Below are 24,525 nucleotides of genomic sequence, written 5' to 3'. Positions count from 1 at the left end.
GTTACCTAATCTTCACTTTCTCTTGCCACAGAGCATAGGAAACACACACACCATTGGAAATTTAGGTCTCAATTACGGCTAGCACTTCCTATGTGCTTTCTGAAGGGGGGAAAAGTGAGGACCAGTAGAGCAAGCACAAGAGATTTAGCAGAAGGGATAATATGCAGAATGTAGTCAAATGCTTCTGCTAGAGCTCATGGTGGGAGAACAGCAAGGGAGCTTGGGATGGATCCTGTTTTGTCTCTTCTGTATCTTGCAGTTTGGCAGACTTCCAGGGAAAGGTGTCACCTTACTTCTTATTCTTGCTCCTATAACTAGCACCACTAGAACAGGTGAGGTGAGCAATGTGGCAACAGCCGTAGTCCCAGAGATGTTGCCTCAGCTAGGAGTCAGAGTTGTTGCAGCCAAGCCCTTGTACTTGGAGGACTCTAGGGCAGACAAAAAACTGGTTCTCCACCATCTTTTACCATTTCAACTTCTTACAAAGCATTTTAAATTATTTTCACTTTCTAATATGCCCTTAAGGAAAAAAAAAAAACGACTGAAAAGATTCCTAGAGCTCCTCACTTACTAAATGTCAGTTGTTTTCCTGCCACTCAATTTATGACAGTGAAAATATTTCATTTTCTCAACTTCTTTTTTTTTCTGGGTCTGGTTGTGGGGCCTGAACTCTGGGCCTGGGCGCTGTCCCTCAGCTCTTCAGCTCAAGGCTAGCTCTACCACTTGAGCCACAGTGCCACTTCCAGCTTTTTTCTTTTTGCTTATGTGGTGCTGAGGAATCAAATCCAGGGCCTCAGGCATGCAAGGCAAGCCCTCTATCACTAGGCCACCTTCCCAGCCCTCCCAACTTCTTTAAAAATCACTACTTAAAATAAAATGGCCAACTGTGCTCACATCTTCTGAGGCACGTGAGGGTAAAAATCACACAACTGTGAGCATGTACAGAGTTCTGTAGGAGTTTCTACTGTTAGTATTATGCTCACCTTTGGTCCTCAGCTCCACCCAGACCTGGGCCCCCTCCCACCCTGGAGTTCCCTCTATACAGAGAGCCCCTCCCTCTTTCCACCCAGACCCACCTAAACTTCCATCTACCTCCCAGATCCTCCTGCTACCTGGATGGTGAGGGAGGCCATGTGCTCCCTCTTGTGGGAAATATGGCTCCCCTAATAAACCTTATAATCTTTCTCCTGTGCCTGCCTGCCTCTGTGTGGTCCCCTGGGATGGGTGTGTCTGATCCTCTTTCATCTACAATCTTTCAAATCACACAGAACTTGGTCAGGGTCTCGCAGGTGGAAGCTAATCACTCTGCTAAGTAGGTTAAGACACCTCCCATGCTGCTGCCTGTGGGAATAGCCCAACATTCTTTTCACGCCAAAGCACAGCCCTTCCCATCCTCACTTGGCACACTTGCTTGCTACTTCCTGCAGACTCTGTTGCAATTGCTCTGGATAATCCTTTTGTAGTTAATGAATGACTTTAGTCATCAAAGTGCTTGTTGCTATTTCTCAAGATTCAACTGTTAACTTAATAGAACACCAACAGTTGATCTCTTAAGAGGACTTACATGAAAATTCAAGCTGTTGTTAGGGCTCTAAATTCCCCACTTGCTATGAGGATTTTTGACTTCAGCATTGTGTTCAAAATTCACCAAGGCCAGCTGCCCCTCTGGTGCCGTCCCTAACATGCTTCTGGCCACTCATCCCTGTGTCTCCCCACAGCTGGTGCTAACAATCAACACTTCCATTCAGTACCAGATTTAAGAAGAGTTTAGACTGAAACAGAGGAAGTCTACCTACAAGACTCACCATCTCATTACACCATATAGTGGCAAGAGCCTGAGTTTCTTTCTTGAATAAATCAAGATTCAAATGAGGTACATGTTTCAGGCAGAAAAAGTACACTAATCACCATCCAGCTGGCATCTTTATTATTTCAGAAATAGATATCCTGTGTACTTTGAAGTGGTTAAAATAGTTATTTCAGGATTACTGTAATAAAATGTTCCCCAAGAATAGCAATCATCTCAATAATCATACAGATCTCCTTTCATTCACTGAAGACTTCCCCAAATAACTATTACGTATTAAAAAACTTACAAATATCATGAGAAAGCTATATAGGACAAAAAGGAAATTCTGCTAGGGGAACCAATGAACTACCTCGGATATCCCACATACACTTTTGATGCATACATAGTTTAAAGAAAAAAATTTTTTTGCTTTGTTTTTCAATGCTCAATCTGAGAGAAAACGGAAAACACATACAACAGTTTTAGGAGTAAAACATTTTCACAATCTCTAGAGTAAGCTACAAATGGGCTTTTCTGACGAAGCCTTCAAAACTTTGAGATGATAAAATGAAAGCATGTATCTCAATTAGACATTCAGTAAATATGCACAAAATTCAGCAACTAGTGAATATCTTTCATGTATACCTGACAAAAGCATCAAATATACTTATGAGAGTAAGATACTTTGTTTTAGACATTTCAATGTAAAACATCTATTTATACATAATTCTATCAGGGTCTCTCCATGAGATTCACATTCTAGACTATAACAACATATCAACACTGGAAAAAGAGTACTAAGGAAAACAACAGAAGAAATCCTACATTTTTCTTTTACAGGCTAATGAAAACACAGCAGGTGTTTGTTTTCAAATAGTCCAAATAATGTTGTTCACTAGGGCTCTTCATAATTACATATTGCTAAGTCCTACGACTGCCTTTCTCTGCTCTCTATATTAAATCCTTAAAGTCATTTATAACATCACAATATTTTCTATCTACCAACATATGTAGGCTAACTCAATCTAATACACTTAATTCTCATAACACAAATCTTAGTTTTCATGTTTGTTAAAGAATGTTAGGATTATTTACATATAAGAGTTGAAAATATATCTTATCTGGAAGAGTACTACTCAATTTATTCTCTAGAAGAAAAAGCAGACCTGAAGGGTCACATTACTGGAACATTTCAAACATGTTGACAGGTTCTTATCTTCTAAACTTCAATGAAAGCTGCTTGTCCAAACTGTGCAATGAATATCTGCTCCTATTCAACAGCAAGACATCTGATGTGCTGGAGGAGTCAGAAGCTGTCACTTCATTTCTTTCTGTTACCTCCAGTTGCTAGCATAGATGCGACGCGCATAAATATATTCAGTGTATCCATGTAGATTCCCAACATCCTAGAAAAGGAAATTACGCCCATTATATATGATGCAATCTTAATGATATTAAGACTATTTCTTAACATAGAAAAGAAAAAGAAACATTATTTGTCTTAGATCTATGAATTGGAAATTTATTTAAAATAATGTTTAACTGCTGACCAAACAAGTCTTAAATTAGAAAAGAGGCATTTTTTTCCCCCTTGGTAGAGTTATCCTTAAATGTTAACAGTAGTCTTTAAAGGCATTATTCTATATTTTATTCTCTGATGCACTAAGTATAATATCTTGCAAAGAAAGAATAAACAAAACAAACCTTGGGTGTTAGACAATGAAATAATCAAACTAAAATGAAAGAAACACCTAAGAACTTGTTAGACACAGTCTGGCATTTAAAAATATGTCAGGTTCACCCTCCTAAAGAAAGCTACAAGGGCTGGGAAGGTGGCTGAGTGGTAGAGCACTTGCCTTGCATGCATGAGGCCCTGGGTTCGATTCCTCAGCACCACATAAGCAGAAAAAAAAAGCCGGAAGTGGCGCTGTGGCTCAAGTGGTAGAGTGCTAGCCTTGGGCTGAAGAGCTGAGGGACAGCGCCCAGGCCCAGAGTTCAGGCCCATGACCGGACCTCCCCCCCACAAAAAAAGCTATAAATCTTTACAGAAACATTTTTCAAACCATTACAAAATATTTTAGATTAAGCAAAACAAATTACTTAAAAAAAATGTGACCAATATCATGGAACTCCAAGAAACTGTTTTAAAAAAACCAACTACTTAAGTAGACTCCAAGAAAAGTGATATATATATATATATATATATATATATATATATATATTAAATGCCACTTAAATATCTCAAAAATGGAGTTGAATCCTGAATATTAAAAATTTTGTTAATTTTTAGAATTATAAGAGCTTATTCTATACGTCTCTAAAACTGGAGTCAATTATGTATATTTTCCCAATAAACAGTACGTACAATTCAATGGAATAACTAAATTGCATATGCTTGGTTGCTATATAAACAGATGTTTTCTGGATCTATACATATTTTATGAAATAAAATAGCAAAATTTGACAAAGTCATCCTCTCAAAAGATACCTAGAAGTTCTAACCTTGGGATCTGTGAGTCTGATTTTACTTGGAAATATGGTTTCAGAAGACATAATTAAGATTTTAAGGTAAGTAATGATAAGGTCATACTAGAGTAGGGTGGGCTTTCATCCCAATATGCCTGGTGATTTAAAAAAATAAAAAAAAAAGAAAACCTGTTTTAAAAAAAATAGACAAGACAGAATTAGAAGGAGACACAACCCACAAGAAACATGGCAAGTGAAGTTGGAGGATTGGAATATCAAGGCTTGCCAACAATAACAAAAAGCTGTAGAACACAGAATAGATTTTTCCTTCAGAGTGCTCAAGAAATCTAGGTGTTGAAATATAATATTGTACTTCTTTCTAGGCTCCAGGCTCAGGATGTAAAAAAGTAACTTTCTTTTGTCTTAAGCAACCCATCTCAAGATACTCTAAGAAATATAGCCCACATTAACACAAACATACTTATGTAAGAGAGTAACAGCTGTAAGGATTACTTACGAATTGATTGGATCATATCTGTTCTGTCCATACAGTGGTGTTCCCTCTGCACGTTTGACTACTTTCTGAGTGTCATATAGAAGGAACATACTGAAAAGAACTAATCCACCATACATTGCCACTGAGTACAGGGTGGCACCAGCCACAGTGTTCGGTGCTAGAAACATGGACCCTAAGATCAAAACAAGAAAATTAAGCTTTACTTGCTAAAAAAAAAGAAAAAAGAAAAAGAAACAAAGAATTCCCTGGCTGGAGCTGAGGCTCACTGGCAGAGTGACTAGCAAGCACAAGGCCCTGAGTTCCAATCCCACTACCACCCCAAAATATGCCAGAATTCAGGAATCAAGCACTAAGGATGAAAGCACGGCAGCTTACCCAGTGAAGACACAAACACAAGACCCAGGCCCACTCCCAGTGGTGCGCCCATGTTCAAAAACTTCTCACTGGGAGCACACATGGCCACAGTGGAGAGGCCTCCTACGATGCCGGCGGTGTACCATGCAGCTCTTATGAGAAGGGGTCCCCCCAGTATTGTCAGTGGAGCCACCACGGCACCCATCACACCTGGGGAAAGAGGGAATGCTTGTTACCAAAGCGAAAATGTGGCTTCCAATATGCCATGCTGTGCTGTACCTTCTATGAAAACAGTATGATTACAAAATGTTTTCCCTTTATATAATTCCACAACCCAAATCTGAGGCTAACCAAATCCATACCACATTAACTAGGTTCCCAGTCAAATGGTAACAACTCACAAACACTAACATTACCCTACATATTTAGTAACCTTACAAAATTCCGTTTAGCTCTTTATTTGGTCTCAGTCCATCACCAGTTTTTAGTTATATATAAGGCTTTAAAAAAAAAAGGGGGAGTCAAGGTCAAATCTACTGCTGCCAAAGAGACTAAAGTAAAAGGAGAGGAAAAGTGTAAGATGGTAAGTCTGAAAATACATGAACTTTCAGGACAGATGCTACTGTTACTCTGTGCAGTAGCAAATGCTACTGCAGCTTGTAAGTAATTTTAGTTGTTAGGTAAGCATTTTCATAAAAATGAAAAGAGAGGGTTGGGAAGGTGGCTCAGTGGCAGAGCGCTTGTCTTGCATGCCTGAGGCCCTGGGTTCGATTCCTCAGCACCACATAAGCAAAAAGAAAAAAGCCGGAAGTGGCGCTGTGGCTCAAGTGGTAGAGTGCTAGTCTTGAGCTGAAGAGCTGAGGGACAGCGCCCAGGCCCAGGGTTCAGGCCCACGAACGGAACCAAAAAAAAAAGAAAGTAAAAATGAAAAGAGAGCAAAAGTTGAACAAAGATAAATGGAACACCTGAACTGAAAAAAATCTTGATTGAAGACATTTCATTACTAAAATGTTAGGTTATTATTTTGTTTGTAGGGCCTCGGCACTGTCCTTGAGCTGTTTTTGCTCAAGGCTAGTGCTCTACCACGTTAAGCCAGTTTTCTTGTGGTTAATTGGAGTAAGAGTTTCACCGACTTTTCTGTGCCAGTTGGCTTTGAACTGTGACCCTCAGATCTTAGCCTCCTGTGTAGCTAGGACTATAGATGTGAGCCATCAGCACTCAGCTAGCTTACTATTTTCTAAGCTCAAAGAACAACTATCACCTTGTATCTTCAATACTACTGTGTCTTTTGGGGAAAAACAAGCATTTCTAGATCAAGAGTAAGGTACACTGTACTTAATGCTAACTTAAAATTACTATTTCTTGAAGAAAGATAGGAGATAAAAGTCACAAAATGACCTTTTTTTTTTTTTTTTTACTACAATTCCTATTAATTTTGCAATTGGCAGAAAAAATTTTAGCAACCTTTTCTATCTTCAGTTTTTTTCCCCCATCATGATCAGACAAAAGCAATCCTCAAGTAGTAAATATCAGGTCTGAAATTCTACTGGTATTGGACAATATACCAAAAAATAGTACTCTGCACATATTACCTTGTTTCAGAGACAAGTTCAATACTGGTATATGGCCACAGACTTACTATCAGAAATCTACCCTTCAATGTCTGACAGTAATGCAACCAGTAGTGACTTCAGAAAATTGTGATTTTTTTCAACATAAGCTTTCAATATATTATGTATAAAGCCATTACAGCAGTGAAGAGCTAATCTAAAGGGGAAATATTTAAAAACTGGGCCTTGAGAGACCATTAATTTCCAACAGCCTAGGCTACCCAGCAAGGTTCTGTTTCAAAAAAGAAAAAGTTAACAATTTAAAAGAGAACATACCAGAATGTAGCAACCAAGCAAGATGCTTCGGGCCCTTGTTCTGGTGATACGATATGGACTGTACTAGCATTCCAGCTCCAATCATGGCTACAATGGTTGCACCAACTGTCTGAAAGACACACATCATTAAAACACATTAAGTTATTCCTAATAAACCAGTTTTGTGAAGACAAATGATAAAATAGAAAAAGAATCCTGTATTTTTCCAAACACTTTTAAGATACTGAGATTATTTAGGTATTGGCTAGTTTAGCAAGAGTGCCCCCTACTGTAAGATATGAGCTTCATGAACATGAACAGAACAGACTAATTCCATCATTTTAACAATTTTTGTTGGACAGAGGTCAAATAACATCTTCTAATAAGACTCAGCAAATAGAATGCAAATATTATTTGTAGCAGATGGAAAAGCGTAAGATCCCACATTTCTGTCCTCCTAGGGTAATGGCTGACTTGGCCTGTGTTCCTTTTCTTTGTGTATCTTGGATTCCCACTGTTCTGACATTTAAATATTTTCTGTGTATAGCAAGAAAAAATGTGTATAATGGGAAGATAGTGGTACATTTTCACAAAATATATAGCAGGAATAGCAAACTTTTGCAACCTTTGGGTAGAATCAGGCAGCAGATACTTGTTTACACACCACTACTAAAACCAATAAACATTTTTAGATACCAACAATTCCTTATGTGAGCTATTAGGCTTCCTTGTCTGCCTGATCCACAGGCTTGAGAATGCTTAGCCTCTGACATAAAATAGAAGTAAACAGCAGGTATTTCTGCAGAGGGCAAGAAAGCCCTAATTCATGCAGAAAAAACATACTGGGTAAGCACCATTTTCTAACAGAGAAACAATTACTAGAAACCACTTCACAAAGTTTTCAGAACACTTCATTTCAACTGTATTTCTTCTTTAAAGGTTCTTCTTGATTCAGCTTCATGTTTTGCCTGTTACTTTTCTACACTCTAAGTTTCAGCTACACTGAACTGGAAGCTGCTAGTATGCTCCCCATGTCTCCTTAACTGCCCCATCTGCCTATAAGAAAACCTCCTTGCTATCTGGCTGATTTCCTAAAACTCTTGTTTCAGTACCTTTTTCTAGTCGGTACTTTTCTCACAAGCAATGTTAGATGCCTCTGTCCCAAAAGCACTTGTGAAAAATGACTGACTTGTCCTCTCTCCCTTCCCCCTTCAGATCCCATACCACTTCCAAATGGCTACACTTTCACTTCAACATCTGTCTGGCTTTTCTGTTCATAAAAGGAAGAGTGATCTGCCTACAGTTGAGGGTCTGGCCTAAGCATAAAACTTCTTTAAATAAGACTATGGAATCTTATTTTAAGGCCTAAAATTTACATACATTTTAGTATAATACTGCCACATTTTTGTTTAAAAAAACAAAAGTCCCAATTTAAGTTGCTTGCTTGACATTTCTCACTATGCTCATTCTATGCCTACATGATCCTATATAAGCTAAGAGATTCATGACACTTAGTCGGGTTATTATTATTCCCTAATGCACAACTGCTTCATGTTTTTCTACCTTACCTCTTAATACTCAATTTTAAAAAACTGTACTTTTGCTATTCTAGTCTCTTCAATAACTTCAATTTGACTGCTGTTCAGTAACATCTGACTCTGAACTCAATCAACTTTGGAAATCAAACATACCTTTTCTAAGTCAAGTCTTCTTCATGTTTAAGACCTCCAATTCTTGGAATTTCACTATAATGGGATTGTATACTATTTTCAAATTAGGTTTTCCAAGCTCTTCTCTTTTGCTCATATTATTTTGTAAAATTAGACTGACCTTGTCTCTTCTGAAATCAGCCTTAGCCTTTAACAGCCCTGATCCAACAGATGTCCTTCACAGAACCTGCCTTACAAGCTAAGACATAATCTGTCAACCAACTTTATATTTTCTACTTCTTACTGCAAATCTTATACCATCCACTCCATATCTTTTCTTCAGACAGGCAGAATACAACCTAAGTCTGAAATCATAACGTGGTATTATCAAGAAAAACAGAGACAAACAAACAATAAGTAAAACCAAAATACCAAAAACCAAGAAAAAAGACCCCAATAGGTCAAGAAACATTCACTGACTTTAAAACTCTACGAACAAGCTAAGAAATAATTACGGCAGTGCTATTCTTTAACAGCATAGAAACCTTGGATTTTTTTAATGTATGTATTTTGTAAAATTACTGTACTCGGGGTTACAGTTACATGAATAGGGTAATGAGTACATTACCTATCGAGCATTGTTACCTCCTCCTTTGTTTTCCCCCTACCATCCTTTCTCTCACCACCTCCTCCCCCCACACCCCCTAATTGTAAAGTTGGTTTTCAACAGTGTGCTGTACATCTCATCGTCACAATGGGTCAACCTACATCCCCATTTAAACATGCCATTTTATCCCTTCTCCTCCCCAGATTACAAAAATGTATATACAAGATGTAGAACACTGGAATCAAATACAGTGAAAACAGGGGGAAGAACATACAAAAGACACAAAAGAACCACATAGTGCATTCTAAGTACATTAAAAACAATAGCAAGCAAGGAAAAAAACCACATCATTTTATATGGTCATATGTACATAGCCTTTGACCTTCTCTGCTTGTCCTAGACATGTACTAGTCATTGCAAACAAGGAAAACCATGGGACTATGTTTCTTGGGCCTGGCTTACTTCACTTAATTTTTTCCAAGTCTTTCCATTTCCTAACAAATGGGGCAATGCCATTCTTTCTAATGGAGGCATAGAATTCCAATGTGTATATATACCACATTTCTTGATCCATTCATCTATTGAGGGGCATCTGTGTTGGTTCCATACCTTAGCTATGGTAAATAATGCTGCAATAAACATAGTTGTGCTGGTAGCTTTAGTATGGTCTTATTTGTGATCATTTGGGTAAATGCCCAAAAGTGGGATTGCTGGGTCATAGGGGAGCTCTATGTGGAATCTTTTGAGGAACCTCCATACTGCTTTCCATAGTGGTTGGACAAGTTTACACTCCCACCAACAATGCAGTAAGGTTCCCTTCTGTCCACATCCCCTCCAGCATCTGTTGTTATTATAGTTCTTGATTATAGCCATTCTAACTGGGGTGAGGTGGAATCTCAATGTTTATTTTCATTTCTTTTATGGTTAGAGAAGTTGAGCATTTCTTCATGTGTCTTGAACATTCTTATTTCCTCTTCAGAGAAGTCTCTTTTAAGTCTTTAGCCCATTTATTAATCAGGCAGTTGTTTCTTTGAGGATTTGTTGTTGAGGGATTTAAGTTTTTGAGTTCTAAGTATATTCTAGATATGAGACCCTGGTATTTGTTGTATGGCTAGTGAAGCTCTCCTCCCAGTCCGTGGGCTTTCTACTGATGTTGCTTGCTATGTCCTTTGCCATGCAGAAGCTCTGCAATTTCATGCAATCCCATTTGTCCAACTTTGATTTGATTTGTTGTGTTTCTGGGTCTCTATTAAGAAAATTTTAGCCTGTGCCAAGGAGCCCTAGAGTTTCTCCTATTTCTTTCTGTAATGTTTTCAGGGAGTCTGCTTTTATTTCAAGGTCTTTGATCCACTTGGAGTTGATTCTGGTGCAGGGTGATATATACAGATCTAGCTTTAGTTTTCTACCAGATGTTAACCAATTTTGCCAGCACCATTTACTGAAAAGGCTTTCTTCAATTCTATTTCTTTAGCTCGTCAAAGATTAGGTGGCTGTAGGTCTGTGGGCTCATATTTGGGTCTTCAGTCCTATTCCATTGGTCCTCAGGTCTGTTCTTGTGTCAGTACCAAGCTGTTTTGATTACTATGGCTTTGTAGTAGTTTGAAATTTGGAATTGTTACTCCTCTAGCGCTTTTCTTTCTGCTAAGGATGTTTTTGCTATTTGGGGTCTTTTATTGTTCCATATGAATTTTTGGATTGCTTCTTTATTTCATTGAATATTGAGATTGGGATTTGATAGGCATCACATTCAATTTGTAGATAGCCTTTGGCAGTATTGCCATTTTCACGATGTTAATTCTCCCAATCCAGGGGCATGGGAGGTTAGAAACCTTGGATTTTTTTGACAGTTATTTCCCACCAACCTTTAAGGAAGTTTGTATGTTTTCTTTTTTTGTTAAGGAAAATTCCATAACAAAGGCTGTTTGCTATCTGCTGCTAGATAAGGATATTCTTTTTTTCTTTTTTGTTGGTCATGGGGCTTGAACTCTGGGCTTGGGTGCTGTCCCTGCACTCTTCAGCTCAAGGCGAGTGCTCTACTGCTTAAGACACAGCATCACTTCCAGTTTTCTAGTAGTTTATTGGAGATAAGAGTCTCACAGACTTTCCTGCCCAGGTTGGAGTTGAACCACAATCCTCAGATCTCAATCTTCTGAGTAGCTAGAATTAAAGGTATGAGCCACCGGTGCCCAGCAGATAAGGATATTCTTGTAAGGTTCATTTACAACTGATTTGGTTGTATTAAAATATATATTCAACAAAGAACAAAATCTAAACTTTCTCACCTGTACTGACTCATGATCACAGGAGCAAAAAACAGCTTAACATGGTATTCAACCATTCACAACAACTCCTGCCAATATATTTCATTTAATCTTTTGATTTAAAAAAAAAAACAAAACCAAATCAAACAGGCTGACTTACCACCCAAGAGCCTCTCAGCATGAAATTCATGAGAACAGGAGATTTGGCTATTGCCAAAGCAGACAAAGCTGTTACACCAATACTTCCTGCTAAGTACATATAGGTAGAATGTATTCTATCCTTCACATACTGAGGCCAGATTCTGTAAGAAACATGATATAGTTTATGAAACTATGTGCTAGAACAACCTTCATTTATCATAGAAATAATTAAGTTACTAGGAAGATTAAATGACAAGCACTTTTGGGGCATGTAAAAATCAACACCTAGGTGAAAAACATTAGGTTTGAATAAATACATGCCAAGAAAGCAAAAGATTCTATTTTTATTTATGTATGTACATAAGACTATCTAAACGTGAATATAATATGAGAAAACTGGAACTTTGTTTTAAAGAAGTCTTAGGATTCTTTATGAGTAATTACTTACACAGCCTTTTCAATAGCTCCAATCTCATTAGACATTCCCAAGCCATAGTAACACAGTGCGCCAAGACCAACAGCAGCCCCTCCAGCAACGAACCACCTTCCCATCTGGTCAACTGCAGAATATGGGAAGAAATGCAGGCAAGCCATGTAACATGTTGTAAGTGCTGCAGATAAGGCTTTCACAACATTCAAGAGGGGACTGAATCATATAATTTTTTGTTTTTTAAACAGTCACACAGATGTCCTTCAAGTTAGGAGACCAGTAGTAAAAAGCACCCCTGAAATGAAAGCGTAATAAAAACAAAGGGGCTAGCTATACATGTGGCTTAAGTTGGTAGAGTGCTTGAGTTCACACCTTAGTACTATGAATAAAAGGAAAAGACCAGCTAGGAACTGTAGTGCATCCTTGTACTTGGAAAGCTAAGATAGGAGGACTCTTGAGTGCTAGACCAGCCATGTTACTGAGACCTTGTCTACAAAAAGCAAAAATAAAATCTAACTAAACAAACAAAAATGAAATCTCAGTACTAGAGAGGCTGAGACAGGAGGATTATAAGTTTGAGACCAGCCTGAGCTATCCAGTAAGACCTATCTCAAAAAAATGAGAAAAAAAGTAGAAAATGAGTGCTCAATAGTCATTCCATCCTGTGTTTAAAGTGGTTATTAAAAGCTTTAAAAGCAGCCAAAAGAGAAGAAAACCAAACACAAACTGCAGTTTGTCAGGGACTCAAGGGAGAAGATGCTTGTTTTAGAGAGTGGCAATTTAGCAACTCTATTTTGATAGAGGCAGGCAGATGCTTTACTAAGATACATCTTACTCCCTTCAATCTATATTTGTTCACTGAGAATGTTAGTGTACTCATGATTTGTTCTGTAGGATTGAACTAATCAGAAAGAAATATACTGAGGGATACTGATTAAGGCTCTCCCCCACTTTAATATGCTGACAGTGTCCAAGACTACTAAGAAATAATGGTATTTAAAAATTAATATTTCAGAAGATTACTAGTTTCTGAACTTGCAAAACTGAAATCTAAATGGAATCAGAAAGAGTTCATTAAGGTAAAGTCCTTATTAAAGGCCCTAATGGGCAGTTTGAGGAAGTTTCTCAGATGACTAGGATTACAATAATATTTATTTACATTTTAGTGATTTCTGACCTGAGAAACACATAAACATTACGTACTTGAACAGAGATTCTATACAACTTAAATGAATAGGCTATGACTTTTAGATTATGGCTTATTAATCCTTTCCTCCCTCTACCCCTAAAAATGGTGAAATCAAATCTGTAATTGAAAATTTGGGAACCTAGTGCAACTTTTTTTTAGGTAATCACCTTCCTGAGAACAGTAATGGGACCATTCTTTCCAGAAAATGCACAATTAAGTTTTGCATATATTTGTAAGAGGCTGTTATAGGCCTCTTATAACATTTCCACAAACATCAATTTAAAATCTAATGACTGCCACTTACTTTTATATACTTTTTCCATTGATGGCTCGAATGCCGCTTCTTTGAGCTCTTGGGTGGTTTTCCCTCGGCGCATCCCAATTCTTGTCTTGGTGGCATATTCCTGATTATAAAAAAATGCAGTCAAAAAACACAGGCTACATTCTGTCATCTGGTGAATGGCCTTAAGCAAGTTCCCTCTCCTGAACAAGTCAGAGAAGCATGGTTGCTTCATGTTTTGGTTTTTTTTTTTTTTTTGGTCCAGTCATGGGGCCTGAACTCTGGGCCTGGGCGCTGTCCCTCAGCTCTTCAGCTCAAGGCTAGCACTCTACCACTTGAGCCACAGTGCCACTTCCGGCTTTTTTCTTTTTGCTTATGTGGTGCTGAGGAATCGAACCCAGGGCCTCAGGCATGCAAGGCAAGCGCTCTACCACTGAGCCACCTTCCCAGCCCCTTCATGTTTTGTTTTAAACAGTGGGGCAGTTGATTTAAAAAAAAGTCGTTTCTTCCTAGCTACTTTATGTCCTTCTTAATTACTATATACTTAAAACATATACTCCTACTTATTGGAATGTTGAGGAGAAATCTGTTAGTTGGACATGGAGTTACAAGCTTATAATCCCAACACTGGGGAAGATGAGGCTAGCCTGGATAACACAGTAAAATTCTGACTCAAAGAAAGTAATAGAAAAACGGCTTGCTGTAAAAAGAAAATGAGATTTACTAGGCGCTGTTGACTCCTAGCTACTAAGGACACTGAGATCTGAGGCCAGCCTGGGCAGGAAAGTTAGTGAGATACTCTTGTGGGTAGGGATGGGAGCGGGGAGACAGGGAGAGAGCCAGGGAAGGGGTGACACTGTCCCAAAATAAATGTACTCTTTACTTATATAACTGTAACCTCTCTGTACATTACCTTTTTAATAGCAATTTGAAAAAGATAATTAACAAAAACAACAAAAACTAAGCTACTGACCAAATGGTGCTAAGTGTGGGCTTTTAAGCAGCTGAGTATAGCCTTATGCAGGATCTTTTGTTATACCACTTAATTCTCAAGTCCTTGCTATTTACTCTCAATTACAAGATCTGTAAATAAAGTTATAGAACCTTTTTTCTTTCGTATGTGATAGAGGCAGAAATGAGCGTCATTATATTCTGCTAGGAACAAAAAATGGAGCTGGGTACCAGTGGTTCATGCCTATAATCCTAGTTACTTAGAAGGTAACAATCTGAGGACTGAGGGTGAAAGACTTACCTCTCCCCTCTTGGCCCAATCTTTTTATGTATCTAAAGTTGGAATATGAAGGACTGATTCCCACTCTATTTTCCCAGGTATATAAAGATGTCAGGAAGCCAACAAAGATAGGCATAGAATGCCTGACACAGGCAAGGCAATCCAACCTGAGCCTGGCTGTAAACATTTCATTGTGGGCCTAGACTGCAAGGCTCTGAGGTTGAGCTGTGAGGCCTGGAAAGGGTAAGTGGTTGGCAGACTGAGAACTGGACCCTGTGAAGGGCAAACTGCCTAGGCAAGACAAATATAGAGCTGTTTGAAAATTTAAAAAGTTTGAGACATTAGATAAGAAATGCCCTATTCTCTGCCTTACCTCTGCAGTCACTCCCTCTCCTCACACTAAACTCAACTTGTCTCCTTACTCAGATTCCATAAAAGCCTAAACTTTAACCCCACCCCTCTGACACAGTTTCCAAGCTGCTGGAAGGCTATGCCCCTCTTGTTCCTCAATGAACAGTTCTAGCCTATAGAAGATTGAGTCTGGCCTGTGTCCTTCCTTTCTCCTCCATTTTAACAGAGGGCAGGAAAATCGTAAGACTCTGAACTTCTATTAACCACCAAAAACCTGGAAGTAGAGCTGTGACTTAAGTGGTAGAGCACTAGCCTTGAGCAAAAAAGCTCAAGGACAGCACCTAGGCCCTGAGTTCAAGCCCAAGGACAGGCAGCAAACAAATACAACCCCACCTCCAAAAAACAAAACAAAAACCCATCCCAAACCCGAATTCCAAACCAGTTCTACAAAACCAGGAGCAGAGAGAAAAATAGACAATATAAACATATTTGTTTACCCTGCTGGGTGTTAAGAGCCATTGATTCTTTGTGATGGAATTCTTCACAACGGGGGAGGCCTTGGTGATAGCTGGGTGGAAAACCTTGGAAGGTAGTGTCCGGAGACACACAAGCCTTGCAGCCAGCATGGTGATGAACCAGGTTTACTAAGCAGATCTGAAATGCTAGAGAGAAGGATAAAAGCATAACTAATTAAAGAAGGATACAGATGAATCAGAACTAGATACAATAATTAGCTTTCATTGGAAATACGGAGTAAGGTGCACACTTTTTCTTTTTTTCTTTGTTGGTTGTGGGGCTTGAATTCTGGGCCTGGGCCTGAGCTCTTCAGCTCAGGGCAAGCAATCTACCACTTGAACCACAGCACGACTTCTGGTTTTCTGGTGGTTTATTGAAGATAAGAGTCTCATGGGGGGGGGGGGGCGGGTCGTGGGGGGTGGGGGGGGGGAGAGTCTCAGACTTTTCTTGCCTGGGCTGGCTTTGAACTGCGATCCTCAGATCTCAGCCTTCTGAGTAGCTAGGATAATAGGCATGAGCCACCAGTGCCTTGCTTAGGTGCAAACTTTTTCAATGAATCCTCTGCTTGTCTTACAGGAAACCACTCCACAGAATCCTGTTTGGGATGGAGCCACCAAACTAAGTTTAAATCCCAGTTTAAATAGTAGTATGTATGACTTTGCAAAAACTATACATGACATAGAATGAAGATTATCTTAACATCATTGAGAGGATGGTGAGATCTTATGCAAATGTACTTTTTGACTTAATACTTATACCAGCATTCAATAGAAAAGTTTAAAGAGAAGAAGCTGTAGGAATTTTTGAGCACAGGAAAATGTTGTCTATGAAGACATATGACAAAGGGTCAAATATAAATTTCAAGTAGCTGGGATGTAGCTCAATGGCAAAGCACTTGCCTAGCAAGTGCAACGTCCTGGGTTCAATCCCCAGTACCAAAAAAGAAAAGACAAAAAAATACAGTTAAAAAAAACCCCAAACAAATAAATTTCAAGTAACTCAAATATTCAAGACAAGATATGGAAATATTCAATTCAGTTCACCTACTCTATATGACTTTCTACATCAAATAAAGGGCAATCTAAATAAACAATTACCAATGACGTGTCCCTCATGTTGGTCTCCATTTGTGGTGTCACCACTAGAAAAGCATGCTAAAAATTCCAGCTCCAGGACAATCTATATCAAGTAAGTGGCCATCCAGAAGTCAATATGACAAAAGTACGACAATTTAGGCTTACCAGCCCATCTCTGTCAATGATTTGTAATCAATCCTAGGCAAATGAAATCCTCCTGGGTCTCATTTTCCCCATTTGTTCCCTAAGAAATCTGGACCAAAATAGTACTAGACTACAGTGCTGGCCCTTGGACTACCAACTCTGAAACTACCCGATAGATCTTAAAATTAGACTCCTGATGGGTGCTGGTGGGTCACGCCTGTAATCCTAGCTACTCAAGAGGCTGAGGCCTGTGGATCCCTGCCCAAAGCCAGGGGAAGCAAAGTCCATGATACTTCCATCTCCAATTAACCACCGACAATGGAGCTGTGGTTCAAGTGGCCGAACACCAGTACTGAGCGAAAAAGCTGAGACCCAGGTCCTGAGTTCAAGCCTCAGGATGAGCACATGGACATATATATACATATGAATACAAGTGGGTGCGCGCACGCACGCACGCACGCACGCACGCACGCACGCACGCACGCACGCGCACACACACACACACCACCACCACCACCACCACCACCACCACCACCACCACCAAAACTTCTAGATCATGCCTTCTGGCAATTATTCTAACTCTAGAACTAGAACCAGGAATATATTTTTTAAATTAGTATTCCCAAAGCTAAGGATTCTAGCGTTGAAATATCCGCAAGTCCTTCCAGCTCTGCCACAGGAACTTTGAAGGTTATAAATAAAACCACTGGGCACCTGACCTTTGGGAAAATCCCCATCTCTTCTGAAACTTTCGTGCCATTTGCATCATCTCAACCAGAACTTTTCTAAGTCTTCGGCTCATGGGTTAGGGCAGAGGCCCAGGGTGCAGGCAGTGGCCAACTGTACCGTTTTAAAAAAAAGCCCAGAGTAGGACGCTGGTGGCTCATGCCTGTAATCCTCCCAGCTACTCAGTAGGCTGAGAACCAAGAGGATCCAAAGCCAGCCGGGGAAGCAAAGTCCGTGTCCAATGAATACCACCAAAAAGCCACAAGTGAAGCTGGGCTCAAGCGCACTAACCTTGGGCAAAACAGATGAAGGACGTAGCCTAGGATCTGAGTTCAAGCATGAAAACCGGCATAGAACAGTAATCATAATAATAATAATAAAGCCCCGAGTGGGAATCTTGATGTCACACATTCTAAAGCGGCCTTGTGTGAATGCTGGATGTCGGAAACGGGCACCTGCTTCCATCATAACGAGACGCCCCCGGGCGCGTTTATGAGCCTGGGGCACCCACCCTATTACCCAGAGGCGAGACCTTGGCGGCAGCTCAACCTCCCAACTCCGAAAAGTCAAAGCAGGCCCTAGCCCCCGCCCGGCCGCGGGCGCCCTGCTCTCTGCCTGGGGCGGCGGCGGCTGCCAGCTCCGCCCGGGCCGTGACTCAGCTCACCGCCGCCCCCCAGTTCCGGCCCCCGACCAGGGCGCGCCCCGGCTCTCCCACCCTCCAGGAGGCCGCCCGCAGAGAAGCGGCCCCCGGGCCGGGCGGGACGCACTCCAGGGCGCCGCCGCCTCCAACCCTCTCCAGCAGCACCCAGGGGCCCCCGCCGGCCCCAACTTTGAGCACATGGGGGGGTCTCCTTCCCGCCCAGGGGAGAAGTACCTCAGTTCCCGGTGACCTCCACCACGCAGTTCCCCTTTCGGGCCTGCGAAAACGCGGACGCCGCACCTTCTCGGCCCTCCGCCCGGTCCTTACTGTCCCTGCGCGCGCAGTCGCTCTGACTCACTGCGTGACGCGACATCCGGAGAAAAGGTAAATAGTACAAACAGCCAATCATGAGCGGGCGTCTGGCGGAAACGCCGGGGAGGGGGCGGGGAAGGATAGGCGGGGTTTTGACCTGGTGGGGGGCGGGACCACTGGGGGATAGATTGTTGTTGGAAACGTCATAGTGAGCGTCCATGTTGGGTGTGGGTACATGAAACGGTGTCGGCCATTTTAACTCCGGGCAGAGGGAGCGCCCTAATGTGGTGGCTAATGTTTCTCTTGGCACAGATACAAAAGTTTAAACGTGGAGAGAGAGGGCCGGGCACTCGTGTGTCTCACGCCTGTCATCCTAGCTAGTCTGAAGACTGAGAGGCGAGGATCGCGGTTCGAAGCCAGCCAGGGCAGGGAAGTGTGAGACTCTCATTTCCAATGTATCACCGTCCCTCCTCCCCCCCAATCCCAGCCAGAAGTGGAGCTGTGGGTCAAGTAGTAGAGCACCAGCCAAGAACACAGTACCCAGGCCCTAAGTTCAAGCCCCAGGACTGGCATTACCCCCCCCCCCCAAATTCAGAAGTTGCTGGAGTGGAAAATGAATCCGTAGTCCTGTTCCTTTCTCCTTGCTTTTTTTTTTTTTTTTTTTTTTTTTTTTAATGACCTTCTGTAGTTGTGACATAAGCAATCTTGTCTCTTGTGGCAATTTCTGAGGGAGATGAATCTATTACTTGGGTTAGACAACCAAGGTTAGGTGGTGAAATCCCGAGAAATCCCCAAGTCCCAAGGATTTTTTCCCCTACATTTATGTTTCATTGCTTTGTGACCTTGCCGTCACATCTTTTTTTCAAGCTTCAGTCTATACCTGTATAATGGAGCATATACATGCAACTCCCCATATTTATACAAGGGTTTTTCTGAGGACTATTAAGATGTATGGAGAACAATTTGTTAAGGAAAAAAAAAACAACAACAACCCACATCTCTGGCTTACAGGAAATAGAAGTTCATTTTCCTGTCTGTTTCACTCAGGATTACCTGTTCAATATTTATTGGAGGCTCATTTTGAGGCAATCACTATGGTAGTAATGTATACAAATGATTAAAACATTGAGTACCCTTTTTTGGTGGGCCAAAGCCTCTGCTCTTGAGGCATTCACTTTCAGGTGAAGGGAGAAAATGGAAAAACAGAACAGAGAATGGAGGTGTTATGAAGAAGAAAAATCCTAGAGGCAAGATAATGTGATTAACAATGTGTAAAGCTAATAAACCTTTATTATCTTGCAAACAATTATGAATTGTGATTTGTGATCATCTCCCAACTAGGAAAATCTTGACAAAGATTACAATTTGCTTTTTTATTTGGGCAATAAAACAGTTTGACAACAGAGTTCTTATCTCTTTGCTTTCAAAATAGCATGAAATCTCTAGAGAAATCTGTGGCTTAAGATATTGAACAGATAGCACGTGAGCAATTTAATCTTAGTTTGGATCTTTACCCAATTTGATTAGCTAGCTAGCAAGCTGTCTGTTTAGCTCCTTCTGTTTAGTGCCTACAGCCTTTGTTAGCAGCAGAGGACAGATTACCACACAGTACTTGAATGAACAAAATCTTAAAAGTCAGGAGTCAACATTCTTGGAAAAATCCTATTAATTAAAAGGCTCATTCTGGGTTGTGATGTGGCTCACTGGCAAAATGCTTGCCTAGCAAGTTCATTGTCCTGATTTGATCCCCACTACCAATAAATGAATAAATAAATAAATTAAAAAATAATTTATTCGCTTCCTATAGGAGGAAAAATTTCTGACACCCTGTTTCTCTCCATCAAGTTAGGGTGGTATTTCTGTGTCAACTAATGTCAAATATTTTGAACAGGTAAAGGACCTGGTTACATGACTTACAAAGATAGGCTCTCGTGTGGCAGCATGGGTGGAGAAGGTTCAGTTGACTGGGAGGCCAGTTAAAATTTATGGTAATGTTCAAGCAAAAGGTCATGAAGCCTGGAAATGAGACAGTAGAGGGTCAGGGAGGAGGTTTGTGACAGAGATACATCAACTGAGGTGGAATTTACAGGATTTATTGACTGACTGAATACAGCTGATAAGAGAAAGGCAACCTGAGAAATTCCTCTGTTCAGAACTGAGTGAAATTGGTCAGATAATTACATCATTCATTTAGAGACAAGACACAGAAAGAGATACAGATGCCAGGGATGTAGATAAGTAAAACACAGTATGGAATGTTAAAATGTTAAGTTCAGTGCTTTTAATATCTTAGAGCCAAGGATAGATTTAAAAAAATACTTGAACTGCGGTGCTGAATATCTCTGGGCTTGGGCGCTGTCCCTGAACTCTTCAGTTTAGGGCAAGCACTCTACTGCTTGAGCCACAGTGCCACTTCCAATTTTCTGGTTTGAAATTGGATATGAGTTTCACGGACTGTCCTGCCTGGGCTGGCTTTGAACCACAATCTTCAGTTCTCAGTCTACTGCTAGGATTACAGGTGTGAGCTATTGGCACCAGGCTTCCATAACTTTTTATAACAGGCTGCTCACTGGTTTTGTAATAATTCCTGAACTTTAGCTTTTGTTGAAAATCACTGACTCCCCACTTGGGTCTACAAATTGGCCAAAGGCAGAACAAATGCTAGACATCCTTAACTATCTATGTCCTTTTCCGTTCTCACCTGTTGTCACTTTAGAACCATCTTAGAACCCTGGCAGGTGCTGTGGCCACCTGCCAAATGTCAATGACTCTTACTTTATCAAGGCCCATCTAACCAATCCTGAGACAATGGGCTGTCAGACTACCTAGGACTCTTGTAATTATGCATACTTTTCTCTTTTCCTCATTTCTTTGTTTATTGAAACCTATAGCCAATGTCTACACCTTTAAGATGGCGGCTGATGAACTAAAATGGTACCTTCTCTTGGCTGCCCATGCCACATAATAAATACGTCCCTCACCATTTCTTTAATGGCCTAAAAGGGTGAATGGTCAGTCCTGACATGTGGAACCCCTGGAATTTGGGGCTTAGGTTCTAAAATGATTGCTTTAGCTCCTTATTTTTACCTGGTGGATAAGTAGGAAGTGCTGGCATGGGGGATGTCCTGCTGGCATCGCTAGTGTTGGGTAAGAGATTAAATTGCTAACCCAAGAAATTAAATCACATCAACCATGGCAGGAAAATGAAGCCATAGATGAAAAAGAAATTACTGATTCTGGCTTCTGTGTAAAGCATCTCCTAAATAGAGGTGTAATGTTCAAAAGGACCCTATCCTTTCTCTCCTTTAGAATTTGTATGTTTTTAAGTCAAGTGGGCCCTGGAGAAGAGTGAGGGCTTTGACCTCTAATGTATCTGTTGTTGATACATCCTGAATCTGACAAATCATCAGATTATCCTGAATTTGCCTGAGGGTAATAAAATATCCACCCTCGAACGCAAATTTGAATTGACTTTACAAAGAAATAGAGTTCAGTTTTGCTTGTACTCAACTGGTCATTTTTCATTTTTTAATGAAAGTAGTAGGACTAAACTAAATGATGTATTAAAACCAATTATCACACATACAAGATCCAAAAATATGATCAGATATGCCTACATTAAAATCCTAGCTCTAGGTGTATCTATCAGTGTCCCCCTAGAGAGAATGAGAGAGAGGAGGGAAGAGGAGTCAGTCAATAGAAGTTACTACTGACAATTTGTTCCCCACAGAAATTTAGTATAAAACAAATTGCTAAATTAAATGAAAAGATGACAGACTACAACTTCCACACTGACTTATGCCAGTACCACTAGGATATGATACTGCTTTATGTTTATGTCTTGGCCAGATGTAAGTGAACGTAATTTAAGAGGCTTCACCTCAGCCTTACCTACTATAATTGAGTACTAAAAACCCACACAAAGCTACTAAAAATCACCAACACAACCATTTAAAAAGACCAAACCCAGAAGATCATGATTTTGTGTGTACTGTTAATCTGCACATTTTCCACTGTTAGTGTGTGTGCTGCTCAAGCAAGCATACGTCTATAAGACTTTGAAGGACAGGCAACACTCCTTACGTGCAAAAGAGGTGAGGGTGCTGCTTGCAATTGAATTGGTAGTGACTGTGGAAGAGAGGACACACTGGACACACCAGAGGACACACACCCAGCTTCCTGGGGTATTTACAAACATGGATTTAAATCCACCAAGCTTCCTACTACAACAGGACATATTAATTTCAGACTAGAACTTACTCCTTGAGCTGCAAATAGTGGTACACGCTTATAATCTCAACACTTTGGAGGCTGTGACAGGAATATGGTGCGTTCAGGCCAGCTTGAGCTACATAGTGAGATCGTTAATTAATTAATTAATTAATAGTTAAGTCCTGTGGAAAAGCTTGAGAGGAGATTGTGGATGGGATTCTAATGGTCCTGAAAGATGAAATATATTTGCAGTGTTGTATTTTATTTATCATTATATACATCGATGTTTTGCACAAGTGAAGTATTTTCTGAACAAATAAGGAAAGAAAGAGCATAAGGAGACTTTTTTTTTTTGTCTGTCATGGGGCTTGAACTCTGGGCCTGAGCGCTGTCCCTCAGCTCTTCTGCTCAAGGCGAGTACTTTACCACTTGAGCTACAGTGCCTCTTCTGGTTTTCTGGTGGTTAATTGGAGATAAAGAGTTTCAAGGCCTTTCCTGCCCAGGCTGGCTTTCAACCTTGATCCTCAGATCTCAGCCTCCTGAGTAGCTAGGAAACATTTTTATTTGACCTGCCAACAGGGTGGACATCTGATACTCAGCAAGCCTCCCTTAATATCTGCTCTAGCACCCCCAGCATGCACTTACTTTATAATATGAAGTATTTTCACACATGTACTCTTGCTCTGCTATCTTGCTGGAATGTGTTTTTCTGTGAATGATCTTATCAACATCTTTTTATTTTTATCCTATGTGCTAATAAAAGATAAGAAGTACTACTTTGCATGTTCTTGAAGATACATGAAATCCTTGTGTGGACAATAAATGCTTTCTACATTGTATGTCATAAAAAAAGAAGTTACTCCTGCAAATGGTAAGCTGGGATAACAGGAAAAAATAAAAAGGAACAGTAAAGCACCCTGGAATTAGCAACAGCCCCAGAAGCTGTAACCACACCGGCCTAGAGAGATATCTTATGTGGGGGAAGAGGGTAGTTAATGGATCCTGCCAATGATTATGGATGTAGGAGAGGGATTACCAGACTAGAGCCATGGATAAATAGGATGAGACCTGGAGCATACATTTCCTAACTTCTTACCTTCTGATTACCTGCTTGTACCTTCCAATGGCTGAATTCAACTTTAAGCCAGAGGAAGGTAGGACTGTGAGATCCTCAGAAGTCAGGTGCCCAAGGGCCCAGGGTAGGGTGCAATGTCAGGAGCAAGTCTCCAGTTTTTCATCTGTTACAAAGTATATGGTGTGTCTTCCATACCACCCCTGACTTTGTATGGAGGCCCTACCTGGCAATGTGACTGTTTGGAGGCAAGGCCATTAAAGATGTAATTAGGGTTGTGTGATATCATAGGCGTAGAGGACTAATAATCTTTTTAAGAAAAGAAGAATACACTAGAGATCCATTTCTCAGCAAGTGAGGCACAGAAGAACCCACACCAGTAACTAACCCTGTTAGCACTTGATCTTGGACTCCTAGTCTTTAGAATGGAGGATCACATTTTGTTAAGGCATTGAGGCTCTGGTATTTTGTCACAGCAGCTCATGCAGATTAATACATTTCCTCTAAGATGAAAATGGTAATACATATCTCACGGGCCTTCTAGGTGGGTTAAATGAAGTAACGTGTGTGCTAGTTCTGAGAAGAGTAGACAGATGATCATCTTATTAATAACTATTACTTTACTATTGTTACTGTTTTTATGAGTTTTATTTATCTTTGAATTTTTTCAGTTTCAATTATCTTTCTTAGGGTGGAC

The 24,525-nt window shown here is 40.4% G+C and overlaps 1 protein-coding gene across 1 annotated transcript; it reads right to left on the bottom strand.

Moving 5' to 3' along the window:
• Positions 1–1,904: 1,904 nt before the first annotated feature.
• On the bottom strand, positions 1,905–18,593 carry Ghitm (growth hormone inducible transmembrane protein). Its single transcript, XM_070020744.1, has 9 exons — positions 18,467–18,593; positions 15,628–15,792; positions 13,573–13,672; positions 12,098–12,209; positions 11,669–11,810; positions 7,013–7,121; positions 5,148–5,336; positions 4,773–4,944; positions 1,905–3,195 (listed from the first exon to the last, which is right to left on the bottom strand). The coding sequence occupies exons 2-9, from the start codon at positions 15,754–15,756 to the stop codon at positions 3,111–3,113; spliced, it is 1,038 nt and encodes a 345-aa protein (XP_069876845.1). The 5' UTR covers positions 15,757–15,792; positions 18,467–18,593; the 3' UTR covers positions 1,905–3,110.
• Between the last annotated feature and the right edge of the window lie 5,932 nt (positions 18,594–24,525).

The sequence above is a fragment of the Dipodomys merriami genome, unplaced genomic scaffold (assembly GCF_024711535.1).
Source record: "Dipodomys merriami isolate MVZ:Mamm:240054 unplaced genomic scaffold, mDipMer1.0.p SCAF_14, whole genome shotgun sequence".
In the NCBI taxonomy this organism is placed as follows: Eukaryota; Metazoa; Chordata; class Mammalia; order Rodentia; family Heteromyidae; genus Dipodomys; species Dipodomys merriami.
Note: the sequence above shows the minus strand (reverse complement) of the source record. Positions and strands in the feature narration are given on the sequence as shown.

Coding starts and splice junctions, on each gene's coding strand:
- Ghitm (XM_070020744.1), bottom strand. CDS start 15,756: ATGCTGGCTGCAAGGCTTGTGTGTCTCCGGACACTACCTTCCAAGGTT. Junction 12,210..13,572: donor AATGGAAAAAGTATATAAAA/GTAAGTGGCAGT, acceptor CATATTCTGCAG/TTGACCAGATGGGAAGGTGG. Junction 11,811..12,097: donor GGAGCTATTGAAAAGGCTGT/GTAAGTAATTAC, acceptor TGTTTCTTACAG/AATCTGGCCTCAGTATGTGA.